The 20,771-nt window shown below is 37.0% G+C and overlaps 1 protein-coding gene across 13 annotated transcripts in view; it reads right to left on the reverse strand.

The window, feature by feature from the left end:
* The window catches only part of ABCA13 (ATP binding cassette subfamily A member 13), a 181,185-nt gene that overhangs the window by 78,756 nt on the left and 81,658 nt on the right, over positions 1-20,771 (reverse strand). For all 13 annotated transcript variants that reach the window (XR_003990398.1, XR_003990404.1, XM_030478152.1 and 10 more), the window contains 4 exons: positions 18,628-18,824; positions 17,694-17,851; positions 17,028-17,258; positions 10,264-10,354 (listed from right to left, as the gene is read on the reverse strand). Coding sequence is in view for 11 of the 13 variants with exons in the window: in XM_030478152.1 (XP_030334012.1) it covers positions 10,264-10,354; positions 17,028-17,258; positions 17,694-17,851; positions 18,628-18,824 (677 nt within the window). In the remaining 2 variants the exon portion in view is untranslated. The remainder of the gene's footprint in view (positions 1-10,263; positions 10,355-17,027; positions 17,259-17,693; positions 17,852-18,627; positions 18,825-20,771) is intronic.

Here is a 20,771-nt window from a genome sequence, read left to right on the forward strand (position 1 = left end):
GTCAAAACACCACTTGTTGTTTTTACTAGTATGAAAATGAGTAGACATGCAGCCAAACAGAAACTTGGCTGATTATATATTTATTTTGGTTTGTAACACTTTTAGGGAATGGTACAATCACTTCCTCTGGGTATAAAAACACTGCCATAATTTTCAATGAAGGGAAATAATTTTCTAGTACAAAATAGTCAGTTTTCTTCTCTTCAGTAAGAAGCACAGAAATAGTGCACAAGCATAAAGAAATGAGAAACAGTGGTGCTGCCTTCCTATTCATTAACCTACAGATCCCAAAAAGAACCAGAAAGGGCTGTTACAATGACAGCCAAGCTGATTTGATGAACAACCACCCAGATTAGTCCACCTAAACTAGTCTGGTCCTGATGAAAGAGGAGAACACATTGCTGAGTACACTGTTCCCGTAATTTATAGAAATAGGGTTTATAAATATAGCATGACCAGCAGATCGAAGGAAGAGATTGTGCCCCTCTACTCTGCTCTCGTGAGACCCCACTTGGAGTACTGTGTGCAGTTCTGGTGTCATCAACATAAGAAGGACATGGAGTTGTTGGAGCAAGTCCAGGGGAGTACCACGAGGATGATAAGGGGGCTAGAGCACCTCCCGTATGAAGACAGGCTGAGAAAGTTGGGGCTGTTCAGCCTGGAGAAGAGAAGGCTGCATGGAGACCTCATAGCAGCCTTCCAGTATCTGAAGGGGGCCTACAGGGATGCTGGAGAGGGACTCTTCATCAGGGACTGTAGCGATAGGACAAGGGGCAACGGGTTTAAACTTAAACAAGGAAGTTAGATATAAGGAAGAAGTTCTTTACTGTGAGGGTAGTGAGGCACTGGAACAGATTGCCCAAAGAAGTGGTAAATGCTCTATCCCTGGCAGTGTTCAAGGCCAGGTTGGACAGAGCCTTGGGAGATATGGTCTAGCATGAGATGTCCCTGCCCATGGCAGGGGTGTTTGAACTAGATGATCTTAAGGTCCCTTCCAACCCTAACTATTCTATGATTCTATTATTTCTTTATACAGCTGTGACTTTCAGTGCCTAATACAATCTCTGTTGTTACATGTTTTCTTCTTCTTTGCCGTGATTTGTATCTCTTCTTTACATTTTAGTTGGGGGTTCTGCCAGCTTAAATCATACTGAAAAAGTAGTTGGTGTTAAGCACCAAGTATTTTTTAGCTTTGTGTGGCAAACTCTGCTATAGCCAGAGCACCTTGAACATGGTAAGATGGTCATATTCTTTAGAAACAAATAAAAGACAAATATTCAGCCAGGTGGACACAATCCTATCATGCCCTGAAAAGGAAAATTACTCCAGTTTTGGGATGCCTAATTCTCTGATTCTGAACTTCTGCATGATTAACTTGCAACCTTAACAAATATGTTAATTTCAATTTCTGCGAGATGATTTTCCAAATAGATATGCTTTTATTGCAGTACTACCTCCCCTGCAGTGATGCACCTGCAATGAATTGCCATGTGGAAGAGGGGACAAGAGGAGGAAAGATTGAAAACCAGGCACAGAATGGTGGCTACAAAATGGAAACCTATTTGCACCTTCTATCTGTATTCTCTAAAAGTGCAAAAGCACAGAAGTACAATCTACCAGAATTGCCAAAAAGTATCTCAACTCATTTCCTGCATAGATATATACACATATATGTATGTATCTCAGACTTGGCAGAGAGAATACATTTATACATGCATAGGCAAACATCCATCAGATACATCACCTGCTCTAGAATTTACCCTCTTATAACAATAAGTAGCACATCTTGTGACATCAGTTCTTTTTCTTTGTAGAAGTGGAAATCAATACTCAGAAAGCTATTAGAATTCAACCCACTGAATTCAGCCTGTAGACTCAGGTTACACCATTTCAAGAGGCCAGGTTGGATGGGGTTTTGAGCAACCTGGTCTAGTGGAAGGTGTCCCTGCTCAATGGCAGGTTTGGAACTAGATGATTTTTTTAAGGTCCCTTCCAACCCAAACCATTCCACAATTTCATGATTCTATGACTGAATCCAATGTACAAAATAGGGTTATAACCCACTTTGGTGTAGGCTTTGGCTGTGTCTGCTGAAAATTTGGTGAAAGAACAGGACAGCAATACAATCTGTATGTTCTCTCTACCACAGCACTTGAGTGTGAGACTTAATGTTCGATATTTCAGGATATTCAAACTAGATTAAATGTAGCAAGGGTTGAGGGAACTATATATTTAAACCAAGCATTCTCAAGTACTTCCCACTGGTAACATGCTTCCCGGAAAGGGGACTTTTATTTTGTAACTGCCAATTTTTTACTGGAGATGATCGTTGTTATGTAGCTGCTCAGTTCACAGTGAGTGGCCTTTGGAGGCACTGTATAGAGCAATCTGGAACAAGCCTCCTGGAAACCTTCTCTGGAAAAGAGGAAACCGAAAATCTGGAAGTCTCCTCTGAGTTTCCTCTGAAACTCAGACAATAAAGGAAGCAAACCTCTTCAGCAGGGCCAAGATTTCACCCTGATAGACAAGGACATTCTTGGCCACTTTAACTTTTACAATTTGTGCAGGTATCAACTCAATATGAGCAAAGTACTTGGCCTAAAATATTGCAGCTTCCATAATCTAGAATCTTTTTAGACACTATCTCTACTGGAGTTACTCTATTAACAAAATCATCTCAGTTTGTGCAGGGAAACAGTTCAAAACTGAAAGATGACGAAGTTCTGCAGAAGGCATGTTTTATTCAGCCACAGCTGTAGCAAAAAATTGAAAAATGTATTTGATTAATAATCTATTTCTTCAGGCATTCTGGTATCTCATAAATAGAGATATTAAACAGCTACAAGGATCTTAACAAAACCAACTGTTCCATTTTTCCTAATGCACCCAATGAATACCTAGATAAACTGCAAAATATATCAAGAAACAGCTAGAGAAAAAATGCTATAAAAATTTTCACGTATAAAAAAGTCAAACACCAGGTATACGTATCACAAGGTCTCAGTTAATATTCCAAATGAGGAATTAACTGGCAACAGTGTAATACAAAAATCTTATCAAGGTGTCTTCTTGTGACCTATATAAGTTGATTGCACAAACAGTTAGTAAAAAGAAGCTCAGTCCTGTCCTAAGTTCTGGCTGCTCAGCATTCTGCCTTTCTTACTGCATCTGCTTTGGCTGTTGTCTCTGTAACTCCTAAAATAGGTTTTGTTAGCTTTGAGAAATTAAATGTTGCTAGTATTGAGAAACATTTGTGACTATTCATAAGGTCTTTGTGGGCTTTTGTAACACAAATAAATATTCTAGTGACAGAGCAGAGACAACACTTTCACCAAATGTTATAGTTTTGAAAGTGAACTGGACACATGAAAATCTAATTTTATGTGGAAGTATCAACCTCAAATACTGCCTTGCTAGGACAACTGCGTACCACACCTTCTACATACAAATAGTATTTACTTATTAGATGAAGCAAATTGTTAAGAAGACAGCATGAAGCCCCTTCCTTAAGCAAAAGCCCCTTCCCTAAGCAATGTTCCATTTCAGAATGAAAAGTAAGTATACTTAGTCTTGATAAATATTTCTTAAAAAAATTGACCCTTTACCTTACTTACATAACAAAAGTTAAAGTATCTGTATTTGCTGATGAAACAGCATTAACAAAGCAATGTTTTAGAATATTTTTGTGCCTGTGTGCACATACACATATGCTATCTTCTTCTATAAAAATATACAAATATATACACACCCAGGCAAACTTGGAAAAAAATAGTTACAAAATATATACTCTACCTGTAAGCTAAAGCAAGGCAAGGAACCAGCAGAGTTTATTTTATATAAAACCTAAAGACTAGCTATTAACAACTATTTTCTGTTTAGAAGGCATTATAGATATGTAAAAATTCTATACATAAAGTCATCACCATCAAAAGTTACATGCATATCAGTCCCAGTGACTCACAACTTCAAAAAAAGTCTCTGATGATTCTGTTTCTTCTAGGCAGGATATAAAAGGCATTACTTCTTCCATCATAAGACAGAGTGATGCAACAATTTTCCTCATTCGTTTTCAATTTGTTAGAAACTGGAAATACTCAATAAACCTCAGATCACAATTTGAAATCTGGATCTATATAGCATAACACATTTCTTCAAGTACACCTTGCAGTCTAAATGAAGTTCTTACACTTTAAAAACAAGAAATATTACTAAATTACACAGTGAAGGAAAGCAGCTAAGTCATATGGGTGACCTTTTATGGAATCAACTCAATTCCATTGACACATTCATGGGCAATTAATATGATTTTCAAAATAGAGATTTCAGAAGGGATTATTGCTTTGTTCTGTGGTCTTTAGCACTTGCAAAAAACTATACTCTTCAGCTGAGCTCTCTTTTGGCAGGTGCTTTACTGACCAGCTGCTTTTTACTGACTTTTTTTTCTTTAGAATCATAGAGCTGAATTTAGAGCTGAAGGGAACAAAATACCTTTGTAAGGAAAGCAGGAGGGTTCACTTCTTTAATTTTCCATCAGTTAAGAGATGAACAGGAGCACAAAAAGGTGGAGAACATGAAGTGGATCAGCTTCTTGGCACTGTAAGAGTACCTCTCTTTACTAGAAAACAGCTCTTTCTATTGATTTTCTAATAGCCCTCTGATGTCTACACCTTTCTAACAAAGAGCCCAAGATATCTATACTGTGGATGAAAAGTGAAAAAGGAGCAGGCATCAACCACAAGGAAATTAACTGGTAGGGAAAATGTTTGGATGAGAGAAGAAAGTAGTGGGTGAAAAAAAGTGAAACACATTTGAGGTAAGTGGAGAACATGACCGCTTGCTTTCAGAAGGATAGGAGTTACTGTTATGTAGTTACTGAGAAAACAAATCCATGTAAACCTTAAACAAGGTGATATTATTTGAGATCAGATATGTTTTTGTGATTACTGATAGGTAACATTATAAAGATGCTTCATTGTCATTCTATGCTTTAGAGAATCCTGGAAGAGTGACAAAAGGACAAAGAAGCAAGGTTGAGGAGTATACAGCTAAATAATTGGAAGATATGAAATTAGGTTTGTGACATACGTAGAATCACAAGCTTTCCTGCAAGAAATTAATCAAAGCAACAATGAAAAAGCTGAAGGAAAATATAATGTATCCAAGATAAGGGAAGACCGAGACGCTGCCAACTCCTTATCAGTAGTTGGCAAAAATCTGCAAATTTTAATATTAGTCTTCCTGTCAGCAGCCACTTCTAAACTGGCCAGTAAGTAGCGACTGCTACTTACTGTCCAGTTTTCTACTCAGAAACCAAGTTACATTTTGCAAGGTGGATCACTGAAATAATTCTTAGAGCCTTTTAGGAGAATGTTACAGAGAAATAAAAGAAGGGAGTTCCACTTAAAAATTGATGTTGTGATAAACTTCAAACATATTACAACAAGTACTCTGTCATCCTTCATTTTGTAATTATAAGGAACTCAATTTGTCATAATGTATTAAAAGCTCCTCTCTAAGAACAGAAGAAACCACTTGATCACCTATCAATAGACATCAATTCCACTCACGTGCAGGAATCAATAATACCTTTTACTGTAGCATATTTTCTGCAAAGGCCCCAGGCTCGTGTCAAATCCATCAGGAGAGGGAACATACTAACTGCAGGGTAGACTAACTGCAACCGTTAACTAACCTCTAGGACAAGTGCCTGCCTTTAGTTTCCACCTATTTGTTTCTCTTAATTCTTCTTTTATTCCATTTATCACTTCTGTTCCTGTAAAACTTAGAACTATGCCTTAATAGACAGTATTGTCCATGGATTAAAAAAAAATTGGACTTTTTTAAGCAAACCACTTCTCCATCTTTTATTCCATAAACTACATTACCTGACCCCTGACAGTGCCTTTATAAGGGCTTATAAGGAATTCATTTCCAACCTCCAGTATTAACTCTTCTCTGTTCAATTTCCAAATTCTCGCCTTTCCTTAAAGACATTCAAACTTAAAAACATGGACACAAAAGTTGTACATGCTATTGCAGCATCAGTCTCATCAATTTTGTACTGATAGTCAAAATGACCTCTTCACATCCTTTTGTACATTAAATTGAAACATAAATCATCTCAGCTGTACTGTCTAAAAGTGCCTTTCCACTAGGATTAGTAGGCAACTTTCAAAGTCAGTGTTTTCTAGGATATTACTCCACATTACATAGATTGCCCAGCATTTAGCTTAATTAAACCACATTTTATTTAGAATAGACTCAGCTTTTCAAGTGATCTAAGTCACTCTTTAGGAGTTATTCATTACCATTCTACCAATACCTTGCACCAGTCCCCTTTGTATTTTTTTTCCATAAGCAAGGTTATATATACTTCAGTATCACTGATGATAATAATCCAAAGGCAGAGTCGAAACCCAGTTAAAATTCACTGAAAGCTCTGCAGTGTGATGTTTTACTATTGATGACTGCTTTTTTCAGCTACAATTGCTGAATTAAGTTAGCTTTCAGATGTGCTTTATTAAGTACTGTGTGTTGTCGATCTCTTCAATCCTAATAGGAACAATGTAATATTTTGTCCCAAATACTTTAAAATGGCTAACAACAGCTGCAGCTGCTTCAGAGCAAGGTATAAGCAACCATAAAAATTAATTATGCATCAGCCTGCTTCCACTCCAACACTCTCAGTGGCTAACTTATTAAAGAAGTTGAAAGACATTTAGTAATGTAATTTTTCACTGTGTGAAAAATATAATTTTATCCATTTTGAATTTTCTACAGTTTAGTTTTCACTATATCTCAGGTTCCAACTGCATTTTCCTGCCAGAAGAGATTATACTCAAAGTTGGTAACTTCCAAATATCTCTAACATGTAGAATGTTACAAAATTGATTTGTCTCTTTAGCAAGATATCTGAATATCTTAATTTTGCAGCACTGGCCCTTTAACGATCCAATGAGCTCATTCTCCAGTCTATTGCCTGCTTTTGCATATGCTCAGAATATTTTGTTATTTATCCATGGTTAACTAGCCACCTTTTATACTTTCTCTTAGCTCTCCTGATAATTTGTGTACACTGACTGCTTGCTGTAGTTTATGATACTTTTATTGGACTCCATAGGGTTGGATTCTCCATTTTCTCAAGGCTATTTGGCTCTAATGATCTTGTCATGCAGTTATTGCAATCTCAGTCCAACCTTTTTTCTGCATGCTCTGTATATATCTACTAAACTCTAACCATCAATTCTGTGCCCTAGCTGTGTAGAAATTGATCATGCATGTCTTTATCGTAATATATGCATGTATTTTGCCTGCACTCATAGGCATTTCCTGACTTAAAATTGTTAACTGTTCTCACCAAAAGGTGAATTTTATTCCAAGTTTTTTTAATTGGAATAAACTAAAATTCCACAGAGAAAACTTAAACCACTGGAAATTAAAAAGTATGCTTTGTATCTGAAAATTACCAATATTGAAATTGTTACAGAATTTAATGAATGGACTGTTATTTACCTCTAATATTTGCATTCAGAATGGGTCAAATAATTCTGAGTTTATTTTACATGTATGTGGTGTGTTGATCCTGGCCAGCAGCTAAGCGCCACACAGCTGCTAGCTGACCCTTTCTCTGCCAGCAGGATGGGGGAGAGACTAAGAAGAGAGCAAGCAAGAAAACTTGTGAAGGAAAAAGGAAGGGAAAAAAACCCAAAAAACCCAAAAAAACTGAAAACAACCAAACAACAACAAAACCCCAAGGAATGCAAAGGTAATCAGTTGAGTCTGATAGCAATGGCTCAGCTGTCCAGGCCACGTCCCCTCCCAGCTTCTTGCTCATGCTCAGCCTTACTCACCACAGGGAGGAGAGGCAGAATGGGAAAAAGAGTGTTGACACTGCAAGCACTGCTCAGCAATAACCAAAACACTGCTCTATTACTAACACTGTTTTAGGCACAAATCTGAAGCACAGCACCATAAGGGCTGTTATGAGGAAAACTAATGCCATTCCAGCCAGACCCAGTACAAGACGACACTTTAAAAAATAACCAGAAATTATCAAAACTCCAACTTCGGTGGGATGCTGTCATATTTTGCTGAAGTAATGGCTCTTGCGTGGTTTTGGCACTGGTCATCAGCCTAAATCATGTACTGATTTTTTGTAGTTTCATTTAAGAAGGGACACGTACACTGTTCTTGTCTGGGAGACAAGAAACAACATTTTGGTTTCTACGCAATCCTGAAGCCTCAAGAGCTGAGTACCAGTAAAGGATAGACAATACTCCTTCTTGTGCTCAGATCCATGCTTTGTCAAAGCAGCTCTCTAGTCCAAGTTCCTTTATAAATCAAATAGCAGCATCCTGTGATCTCCTCAATAACCCAGCTGTTTGCTCCAGGGGATTTTGAAAATTCATTTGACTACTTTGACAACAGAAAGTTTGACTGCCTTTGAATCTGCTTTCAAAGACAGTTATACAGGTCAAGCTATTGCCCATGGAGTATTCAGTTTAGCTTTGACAATGATGGATACCTTTCATGACCATTTCCCAGATCCCTTATGCCTACACTTCACAACTGTCCTTAATGATGAATGACAGTCATCTGCAATGAATGATAATTTTCCAGTATACTCAATACACTCATCCCCAAAGAAACAGCATTATCATTACATTTTCTTGCTATAATTTATCAGACTGAAATACTACAGAGTCTCTGATTACTAGATTCTTTATTAATGTAATAACTTGAACAAATATTAAGAAGTTATGTGTTTTGAAATGCAGATGGTGAAAGATATGAAATTGTTAGGTGCAGCATATTCTGTTTTCACTTCTTTAGGAACTGTAAATCTTACTCTTTAAGGAAAATGCAATGTGAAGAAGACAGACTGTTTTAATTTGAAATTGGTTTGGATATCCTAGCTGAGCATTGAAAAAATACACAAGTGATGGTTACAAAATAGAGGGATATTCAAACCTGTATTGTAATGGAAGTCATCTTCTCATCAGTCAGTGGGGGTTTTTTGCTATATAGTTGCATCTTCATTGATTCAACAGGGACTGAAATAGTCCAGCAAAAAGACCCTCTGGAAAAAGTCAACAAGTCTTTGTACTTTGGGAGAAAAGTTCTCAGGCCACAATTCTTGGCACTGATTACTCATTACTGGTAGATCCAACTGAATTTATCTTCACAACTAACACAAGCTTGGTTCAAAATTATTATTTCCATTACTGTAACAATGAAGGTCCTCAGTCACAGACCAGAACCTCTCTATGCCTGTGTTCTATAGAAACAAAATAAAAAGGACTGCACATGAAGTTGTGAACATCCCTGGCAGTGTTCAAGGACAGATTGGATGAGGCTTTGAGCAACCTGGTCTAGTGGAAGGTGTCCCTGCCCATAGCAGGGTGTTGGAACCAGATGATCTTCAAGGTCCCTTCCAACCCAAATCATTCTATGATATAGAATAAAATGTTTGACATCTAACAGAAGATGAGTATAACCTAGATATAAATCATCAAATAGAAAGGAACATGGTAAGTAGAGAAGCATGAGAATCCCAGGACCAATGAGAAAATACTGATCAGCTTGGTGGGCACTGCTTTTAGAGAACCTGAGTCTTGCATTTTGCAAGGTATCACATTAGTGATTTATATAAGAAGCTTCCTAAGGTTTCAGAAATGTTAATGAAGACCTCCTCCCAGGCTTGCAGGGCAGGAAAATGGAAAGCATAAAGGAACTTGTTTTAAAACAAACAAGCATGGAAGGGAACCGGAAATAACATGCCACTTGAGAGGACAAATGATCTTCTACTACGGGGGGCAACAGCTTTTATTTACTTTTTTATTTGCACATAGATGGAGATGAATACATCTTTCTAATAGCTTCCAGATTTTGTATCTGTGGTATACCTCAGCAATACTTATCCATTGTCACTATGAGTCAAAAAGGGTAATTTTTTGTCAGGGTCTTCTAGTAGGAAGCAGTAAATTAATGTTTGTGTTCATGTTTACACATAGTAGAAGGGTGGGAAGACAACAGTAATGTGATACAAAGGTGAATCACAGTGCACATAAAAACTTACTACCCGAGGCAGATCACATTACACAGACAAAAAAAAATAAAAAAAATAATTACTAGATGATATCAGGCAGGATTCTCAATCTGCTTGTGCATTCCTCAACTTTCAGAACCTTGCGCATGTTTACCTTTGTATTTGTGATCTTTATAAATCTGGCTGCTTCAGAAGGTACCTAATTTTATACTTACAAGATGATTCAGCACCATTTGTATGGTCCAGGTGTGCTGTCCGTGGAACATCGTGCATCTTCTCTGAGTCCTGCAGTAGCTTCAGAAACACCTTTCACGAAATAGGAAAAAAATAAGTTAGAATCCATTTTCTAAAAACTACTTTATATATCCCAAACTATGCAGATTGTCAGATATTAGTAGCAGCTGCTGTAGCTACCCTCCTGGAATATGACTATAAAATTAGTCAAGCTGTCCAGTGGAGGAATCCTGAGGATAAGGGGAAACAAATAAATGCCAATAGATGCAAAAGCACATATGCAAAGTATTGTTGGCCCATGTACACTACTGTCTGCAAAGATTTTTCAATAGACTGGCTGTCCTTGGTTGATATTTTGTGCTCCTAAACGGTAGTATATTTTGGAACTCAGTTACTGCCATTTTTACCAAGGGCATGTTGACAGCTTCATGTCTCTTCTGATAAACTAGAAATCTGTGGGCACAACTGGAACTACTACCAAAGAGCAATACCAGTTGTACCAGTACTTAATCTAACATACTAAACCATACAGAACCAAGAATCCAGAGAGCTCTGGGAAGGGTCCATAGATTTATGCAAACATATGGGCAATAATGTTATTGAAAGACATTTAAAGAACAATGCAATCATCAGGCATAGTCAACATTAACAAAGTCCTGTCTAACTAATATTATAGAGAAGACTGGGCAACAATGTGTGTTTTGTAGCAAAACCATCAGCATTCATATCCCAAATTGGGAGAACATGATAGGAACCTGTTACTTAAAATTACCATAGAAAAAAATGAAATTATTTTTTATAAAAGTAACAATCTAAAAAACTGCACTAGAGTTAAATTGTAAGGGTTGAATCTTCCTGGACAGGAGGACACACATCAGAAGGGTTTTAAAGGTAACATTAAAAAAAAAAAACCCAGAAGAATTTACTAACTTTATAATCATGAGATCTGTTTAAATGGCACATACACTTTTCCAAATAGATTTGTGCTTGACCTATTGCTTCTTGCTTAATCCTGTGTCACAGTTCTGTCCACATAACATCCTTTGAATTTCATAGAGATGTATTTAATTCATCAGTCCCTCAGCTCCCTCAGAAGCTTGGAACAGCTTCATAGGGAGTCAGTTACTAACGCTTACCTCACTTCTTGTAAGCTCGGATGAAAAATAAAAATTAACATTTTTTTATCTTAACCTGAACTGCAGTGATCTAGATATTTCAGATAAAAAGAAAAGAAAAATTAACAGAATTACCATGAACATCTCTAATTAAACAGCAAAAGTACAACTAAGTTTTGCTTTCTTTTGATGAAAGCCTTCTCCTTTTTCATGTCTGTTTGGGTTGAGCTACAAGACTTAGATTATAAAGACAGTGCAAATTTCAGAAATCATTAGGAAACTATTTATTTCTTCCCACAAAAGAACCTGAGAACCTGATAGCAGTTATAACAAAAAAATTCTTTGTTTCCAAGGAGCTTATACAATAGAAAATAAAAACGGTCAATGTGAAGTACTTTATAGTTGCGGAAAGATATTTCTTGACTTGTTAAGGTCTGACTGTTACAATAACCATATTTTGTGTAGTCAATGTAATTGCTATTTAACAGTGATTATTGATTGCACTTGTTACCTGCCAACTTTCAGGGAACACTTTTGGTCATTAACAACTGCAAGGCCAGAAGAAATTAATACCTCTCGACATTTTTATATTAGACTCTGGAGTGAAATCCTAACTGCCCAAAGCCACATTCTAATTTGTTGCCTTGGACCTGCTTGCTGATGGTGCCTCTGCACACCAATACCATCAAGCAAACTGAAGTGAACCAACTAAAACCACAAAAGAATTGATCCTCTCTGACTAGGATGAAGGCTATACTACAAAGTGTTGCCTGCGTATACTCAGTTCAGTGTCAAAATTTCTGCTGGGGCTGCAGACAGACTTCTTTAATCACTTAAAGAACGAATGTAAGTATGCCTTAGGAAAGAAACAAAACCACCCAACATTTTTTTAATACAGACTGTGTCCACTGTAGCTTCACTAACACAGCTGTTCTGACAGAGCTCTAAAGACAGAAGGCCACCCGCACTGCCCAGTCTTCCCCATAGAATCCAGGCAGCTCTCAAACATCCCGTTAAGGCATGGGAATCATTAGGAACTAGATTGTACAGTGACATGATAAATTATCTAATGGTGCACAGGATATTGTGAACAGAACTAGTATTAGCCTAACAATGTTATTAGCAGACTAAGTACCCTCCAAAACACGGATCTGGAAAAGTCAGGATTAGACACGATGACAGAGAGACAATGTGTTCTTGCCATACCTAGAAGGCTGGGTAAACTCTCCTAGCCCTCAGCAGAGCATCTCTATCTCTATGTGTCTTGGCAATTCCTGCTTAATTTCTCCTGTGGCTTGCAAGTCCATATCTAACCAAGGACTTTTCCAGATGCCTGTCTGTAGGGGAGAGGACATGAGGAAGTAGACATTTCCTGTACCCCTCTAAGCTGTACTAGGCAGCTACTACCTCATTTCTTCCTTATTTCTACTTTGGGACAGCCTCACAAAAACAAGCCTGGTCCACTGACAGAGTGGCACAGTATCCTTGATACTTTGCTGCAGTTATCATTCCTAAAAGACATCTTCACCTGAAGGGAAAAAAATGCAGAAAACCAAGGTGGCTGAAAGAAAGTGAAGAGAGGGGACAAAACCTCAAGAACAAAAAAACCAAACACCTATAGACAGTCCTTTATCATCTAAAAGCACTGACTGATATTTTAGCAACATTTCTGGCCTCTAGTATATTTTCTATTCACATTGGTTCTATATTATCTTCCATGCAGTACATGCTGAGCACAGCCTTCCCTAGCTACAGGTATGCTTCACTAAGCAGAACAAAGCAGAAGCAGTTTTAGCTTTTTACTGTGGATGACTTAACTGAGGAACTTCTGCAAGCAGGTCAATTATTGTCTGCTAAACAGGAACACTTCTGACTGTCAAACTCAGATACACACTCATAGAGGAAGACAGACAATTGGCACAGCTCAAAGCCACAGGAAGAAACTGTATGCTTTTGAGGAAAGTGCTTAAAACAGGTAAGGAGTAGCATGGCTCACTTCCAGCACTTGCCCCTGCAAGCTTGCTCCATGCCAGGCACTGAAGGACTACCTCAGCCAGTCCTGGGGATGGAGAGAGTAGGTAGTCGTAGTAGCTATTGAGAAGGACTGCCCTTCTTTCAAGGAGCAGCCACTGCGTTGGCTGCTTCTTTCAGACCATCAGAGATGGTTAGAACATCCTCCACAAAACAGAATCTCATTAGAAGCTACATAGTGTTCTAAAGCTAAACTATTTCAAGGAGGTATATGGCTTTCCCTGAAAAGTTTTGGAGCAAACCCTCTGGTCATTTCAAGGAAGAGAATGTAGAGTAGTACACCATTAACAGGTATTTAGACACACCTTATTTTGCAAAGGTGTTTCAATGGTTTTGTTCTCTCTTTAAATCAAAGCAAGAAAGCCATAAGCTTTGAAACCTCCAAGGTTGCTACAAAGTGAAACATCTTCCACTGAATCTAATTAACCACTCTTCCATCTTCCTTTTAGTTCTACTAACACTCTTTGTATTACAAGCATTATAAAATACACAAATACAAATGGTTGGAAAACATATTTAAAACCCCAAATGAAGCAAAATTAATATTAATGAGATATAAGGTTTCAGGAGTTGATTTTGTTAGAACTTCATGATTCCTTTGAAGTATGAATGGAAACCTGGTTTCACTTGAAGAGTATGACTTTTAGAGAGGGCAAGTGTCCCTCTGACTGAAAAAGAATAATGGTGAGTGTATGAGAGAACAAAAAGAAAAGATAAAATAAAAATTATAACACATTTCTTCCTTTAAAGTCAGAGTCCTTTGTTTCCAGATTGAATTGTTTGAATAGACTAAGTAGTGCTATTATGTGCTGCCCATTTAGTTGCCAATGCAAAGAGGCTTTTTGATAAGAAAATGGAAAATTGAGATTGCAACAATAACTAATGATGAAATGCAGAGATGACAGAAATCACCCCAAATTAATGTATTAAGTCTTCAAGCTTAAGAATGATATATCAATATCTAATACCACCTTTAAACATTTTTTTTTAACCTTCCCTGTAGAAAACAGCCAAAAGCAAACTCTCAGCTGAATAACAGATACAGCACAATGAGGAAGCTTCCTGTATTCCACGACAACTTCATATTTACTTTACACATGCCAGTTCCTCAAAGCCCTATGATAACCCACAGGGACATAATAAAAAAGGTTATCAATATATACATTAACTCACAATCTATGAAGTTAGGCACTGAAGAGCATTCTTATAGCATGCTAATCACCCTACATAATTTGAAATAAAATAATTTTTCAAGAAGCTTTTGACTTGTCTCATAGAATAGTATAACAGGAACGTGATTTATAGCACCATGTAACATGTTTAATTATTAAACTTCTGTGATTTATCCCCCTGCCATAGCAAATGCTTGCCATGCTAGCTTTGTTTACTGTGGTCATTTATAAGATAAACACTGAAGAGATGTCTTTTGGTTTTTTTTGGTTAGTTGGTTTTTCCTAAATGACTCAGTTATATAGAGCTTAGCTTCAAAAGAAACCACATACTTGGTGGTAGATCATTCTTTGGACTGCAGTTTAAAAAATAAGTGTGCAAACAGAGACCATTTATGCTGGGGCAGGGTCCTAAAAACCTATGTTGCAAATCAACATAGTCTTAAAGACGTCTCCCAGTGGACCACTTCAGAATATAGAAGCTCCACATAGTGGCATATTGGTTTAATAAATTTAATGAACAATTGTCATTCTATGTTTACTTGCATTATTTGAGTTCTATTTATATTTTTTCCACAGATATGTAAGATGAACAAGTCTAAACTTGCAGAGCAAACCCAGAACTACTGGTGCAGTTTCAAATATCTGACCCCATTAATTCCTATATGTATAGCTCATGCAGCAAAAATACAATTCATAAGTGATGTCTGACAGGCTTAAAGTGCCTCATCTTCTTTAAAACTCAGAAAGATGAGTAACTTTCCTGGGGGATCTTGTGTTCCAGCTGACCACAGTACTAGATGTGGGAAGATGTTTTCCCCATAAGTTGGCTCTCCAATGAGAAAAGGTAAAATGTGGAATTATTAATAGTTTCCAATAGATGTCTCCCGAATTATAGAGGTGATGGCAATGCTGAGAACACATACCAGATCAATTTCATGACCAGCAATTCTATCATATCACAAGCCAATATTACAAAAGTACAACAAAAAGTAAACCTTAGGCCAGGACCCAAAGGCAATAAACATCAAAACAGTGAACACATACTGCAAGTAAGGTATGTCATAACACTACTCTGATACCAAGTACAACAACTCTTAAGAGCAAATAAATCAACACTGTGACCAGAGACTATTAAACTAATGCAATGAATGCTTATAACAAATTTGTTTTAACACACTCTGGTCAGATCTGTCATTATCTCAACCCTTCATTGGGCACTGAAAAGGACTGTCATGGTTTAAACCCAGCCAGCAAGTGACGTACCATGCACCAGTAGCTCACTCTCTCCCCTTGCCCCCCAGTAGGAAGGGGGGAAGAATTGATAAAAAAGGTAAAACTTGCAGGTTGAGATAAGAAAAGTTTAATAACTGCATTTTTTATTGTTCTTATTATATTTGAATAAATATTATTATTATGAAAAGAGGAGAGAAATAAAATTCAAAGAAAATAAAACAAGTGATGCACAATAAAATTGCTCACTAGCTGCTGACAGGCGCCATACCTGAGCAGCAATCAGCCCCTCCCAGCCAACACCCTGCAGTTTATATACTGAGCATGATATTCTGTGGTATGGAATATGCCTTTGGTTACTTTGGGTCAGCTAAGCTCCCTCTTGGCTTCTTATGCCCCTCCTCGCTGGCAGAGCATGAGAGACTGAAAAGTATTACCCAGCAACAACTAAAATATCAGACTGTTATCATCATTATTCTCATGTTAAAGCCAAAACACAGCAAAGCAGCAGCATAATAGTTTCTTTCTCTGGTCTGTTTGGTATATACACACACAATGTATATATATACACAAATAGTGTGTATATATATGTTCATGTACACATATATTTAAGTGTCTCTCTCTCTAGGTATACACACAAAGTACTCTTTAGAGATTTTGCCACAAAGTTTTGCTGACTCCTAAGCTTTACAACTTCATAAATCAAAGTGTTTTCTTAGCAATTCTTTTCTCTGTCCCAAGAGCTACCTGAGCTCAACCTCTAAGGCTTGCAAGTTCAAAGCTCATTCCAACGTTAGAGATTTAGGACAACAGCAGTTATTCTCATTAAATCAATGATACATTGAATTTTCCTTAAGTAAATGAAGAAACTAACATTTAGGAGTTAGAAAACTATTTCATCATATCAGGTTCTTGAAATAAGTCATAGTAGAGTGGGTGCTGAAATTAACAGTCCCACAAAACTGTAAGATATACATTTTGCCTGACTTTGTTTTGAGGGATTGGATTTTTTTTTGTTTTGTTTTTTTGTTTATCTGTTTGCAGTTGGGGGGGGTGTTTGTTTGTTTGTTTGTTTTGAAAACATGTTTCTCACAATAAAGTGTTATGCAATATGAAAGATGCAATCAAGAATAGCTGGAAGCTAATATAGGTTTTTTTAACCAAGAAAATGCCATTATGCAGAAAAACTAAAAGTACCTCTTCCAAGGTGGTGTCAGAAATGCCATAGCCAGTCACATGTAGATGATGCAGGCTTTGATCTAAAGCCTGAAAAAGACTTTTAAAAGAGGTTTTATCTGCCCTTTCTGGAATCACATATGTCAGCTCAGTCCCACTGTTCTCTTTCAAGAAAGCTTCTGGGATGTGGGTCTGTACAAGAGATGTGATCTGAACAGTGTGCTTAGGATCCTGGATTTCAAACACAGAGGGCTATGAGGAAAAAAAGATAACAATGCACAAAAAAAATAAATATTACCAGCAGAATGGGACTTGGTAGTAGAATTCATAGAGGAAAATTTTCACTGATGAAATCACATCAAACCTGGAACACAGAGACTACTTCCCAGGAATGAAAAAACAGTGAGACAAAGCCCTTTTCAACTAAATATTAAAATTCATCTTGTTCACAGATGTTATTGTGTTCTTCTAAATAATAATAATAATGATTAATAATAATTATGATAATAATAATAGTGCCACCCACACAAAACGACCAAGAAAGCTAATAAAAAACATGTTTTGCAGGCTCTCTAATAATCTGTATCACATATTACCTCCTGGCAGGGACATACGCCTCCCTTAAAATATATACAGACATTACTCGGCAAGCACTATGAAGTTCCCTACAGTACATTTTTAGCATACCTTTTTTGTCAATGTTAAACTGTGTCCCTGGCCATATGTTTCTCTCAGATAAGAGGGAGAACCCCAGCACCTCAGCTGGCCATGGTGCAGGATAGCAATGTGATCACTGAGCACCTCTGCCTCATCAAGATGGTGAGTGGTAAAGATCAGTGTGCAACCTGCATCAGAAAGATTGGTACATGTCTACAAAACCTGGTTTCTAGAGAAACACATCTTGCTTTCACAGGGATCCTTTAACCTTAAGGGAACATGTTTCAGCTCCCTTCAAAACACAACCGCAAGACACAAACAAAATCTGCATTCAGATTTACAGTCTAAGTTGGATTCAGGTCTAAGCTTGCATTGCCTCGTATTATACGTTGTAAGCAATATTAAGCATTACAACTTCAAGCTGTTTTAAGAGCGTAAGAGTTGCCTTAAAAACACATAACAGCAGTGTCTATTTCAGTGGATCATTCACTGTGAGTTAGAACAGCTAATTGAGCACTCACTAGCTGAAGAATTTGCTTTCCACAATCAGGTTTTTACCTTATGGCACTTAAAAATTAATGTAGCAAACTAACTGATGATTCTATTTTCATTAGAAGTATATAAGCATCTCTACACAGATATGTGCAAAATGGGAAATGAAAACCAGAAAATAATTTCAAGAAGCTAACAAAAAAGAAAATGGTAAGAGAAGAGAAACTTCAGGGAAGGCTCAAAACTAAGCTCAATCTTCTGTCAGACTGGGCATCCTTCTGTGAGATAGCAGATAATTTTCGTAATCTCATTTGGTTGCTTTAAAGTTTCCCAGTTTAAAGTTTACCTCTGACATTAATGTATTTAGTTGCTGAACAGCACTACTAATACTCTGAATATCCTGATTAAATTAATTGAAACAGAATTACAGAAAGGAAAGTAAAGCAGCAAATTATGCATATAAGTTTTGTACCAGCTTTATACTTCAGAAGAACATCCCAGATGCTACGGCGAGAACATGGATCTACTCCACTGGTGGGCTCATCTAGAACAACTGTCTTTGAGTTGCCAACGAATGAGATAGCAATTGACAGCCTCCTTTTCATTCCCCCAGAAAGAGCTCCAACAGGTTTGTACTGGTGCTGGGATAAATCCACATCTTCCAGAGCTCTGAAGTTCAGAAATAGGAAAAAATTTGAAAAAGTTTCTCCAGTCACAACATGTCCAGTCAGAGCTGAATTATTGAAAAGTCACTGTAAATGGAAAGTGAAAAAACACTACCTCTGACATTATACTATTTGGTGACAAGAAAGAATAGGGAAAAACAATTATCTCTCTCCCTATAAACACTCATCACCACCTGAAATACAAATTCTGGATAAGTATTGTGCAGGAAAGTATTGTGCAGGATAAAACCAGATAATTTTGAAATTAATTCTGATAAAATAGATGCCAACTTCTCCAACAATTTCAGCAAACTAGAGTATAGCCTCTTAAGCCATGGTAAAGATGGTTATTTCATAACTCAAATAGTGCTTCAGTTTTTGTAGCTACGTAACAAATCTTTAAAAATGCCTGAGTTTTTCAGAAATGTATAATCATTTGAAGTAAATAAGGTAACACTGCTTGCTTTGGGGTTTGGCTTTTTTTTCTGAAGACATGTTTCCGTGATCTAAACAGATTAGTGATCCCCATGTAAAGTAATACTACCTAATCCAACCTAATCTAATTCCTGTGTTAAGAACTGGGAGATACCTCACAGACATTGGCTTTTCAGCCCTTGCCCTGTGACAAACTTGCCTCTGAACAGTTTGTGGAAACATGGTCAACAAAGGCAGCACTGAAAGACCACTGATTTATTTTTCATCACATTGAACATCCACTCATTGACCTAAAAGATTTCAGTTTCTATCAGTCTGGCAAGCAAGACATAAAAGACTCAACAGTCCTAAACTAATCCCCTGAATCATTTTAATGAATATGCAGTTGGTAAACAATGTCATTTAACCTGATAGAATTTTTAATTTTGAAGAAAACAGGTTCCTATAATTATTGTATAGATATATATCCAGGAAAATTATTTTTAATCTCTTTGGAGGCCCTTTTTTTGCTTAATGAAAAGCAAATTTTGTTTCATTGTTTTGTTACATTTCTAATTTGTCTGAAATATTTTAAAGAATTCATTGCCTTTAAAAAAGATTATTTTTTTTCTTAGTAACAAGGCCTGTAGAGTCTTATGTGTCATTAGTCTGACAGATTGCTGCTGAAATGACAATTCAGCAGTCTAAGTACAATCAAATACAGGATATTATTTCGCATAGATTTTAAAGCAAAACCTATGTTTGGGTTGGTTTTATTATTCTGGAATTGTCTCTGTTTTCTAGAGAGAATGCAGTGTCTCACACCAGAAAATTTTCAGATCAAATTTTTTAAGTAATGTTTTTTTCTGATACCAACTAAAAAGGAAAGCCACTTTGCCGCAAACGTGTCTGCATATGCCTAGTTGTACATTTAAGAAGTCACATCAACTTGGCATTTATTTCTGTTGAAGCGTGGAACTGCCCAGTCCTTTACACAGTCTAGCATGAATTAGAAGGTAAACAGAAACTGTTTACACTGTCACACTATTAGAAAAGCATACATTTTATTCCTAAAGTTCAGAAAACGAACCAGTTTGCTACTGGTGAACAAGATCTCACCTTGTATTGTTTACTACCAGTTTAATATACATAATGCAAAAATGAAGATGATCTAGTCCTAGATCAGCAAGTACCAGCCTAAAACCACTAGAGAACATTCTCAACCTGACAAGTGGCAAATCCTCTGAGGTGATGTCAGAGCTCTGGCTTGGTTTTCCTATTGGATTGTTTGTTTTCAAACCCCTTCACTTGTTAAACACATTTAAAGCCTGAATTCGACAAAGGAAAAAGTTGATAGCCTATTTAAAAAGATTATAACAAGTACTGCCTTTACCTGCCTTTTCTGGTTTTCCAATCTTCCCTTTACTGCAGGTGATGGAAAACAGGATGATAAATACACAGTCAGTGTTGACTTATCTGAAAACTCAGGGTGAAGGCACAGCAGTTTACTTTCCATCTGCCTCTCCAGCATGGAGGG

The sequence above is a fragment of the Strigops habroptila genome, chromosome 1, assembly GCF_004027225.2.
Source record: "Strigops habroptila isolate Jane chromosome 1, bStrHab1.2.pri, whole genome shotgun sequence".
NCBI lineage: Eukaryota > Metazoa > Chordata > Aves > Psittaciformes > Psittacidae > Strigops > Strigops habroptila.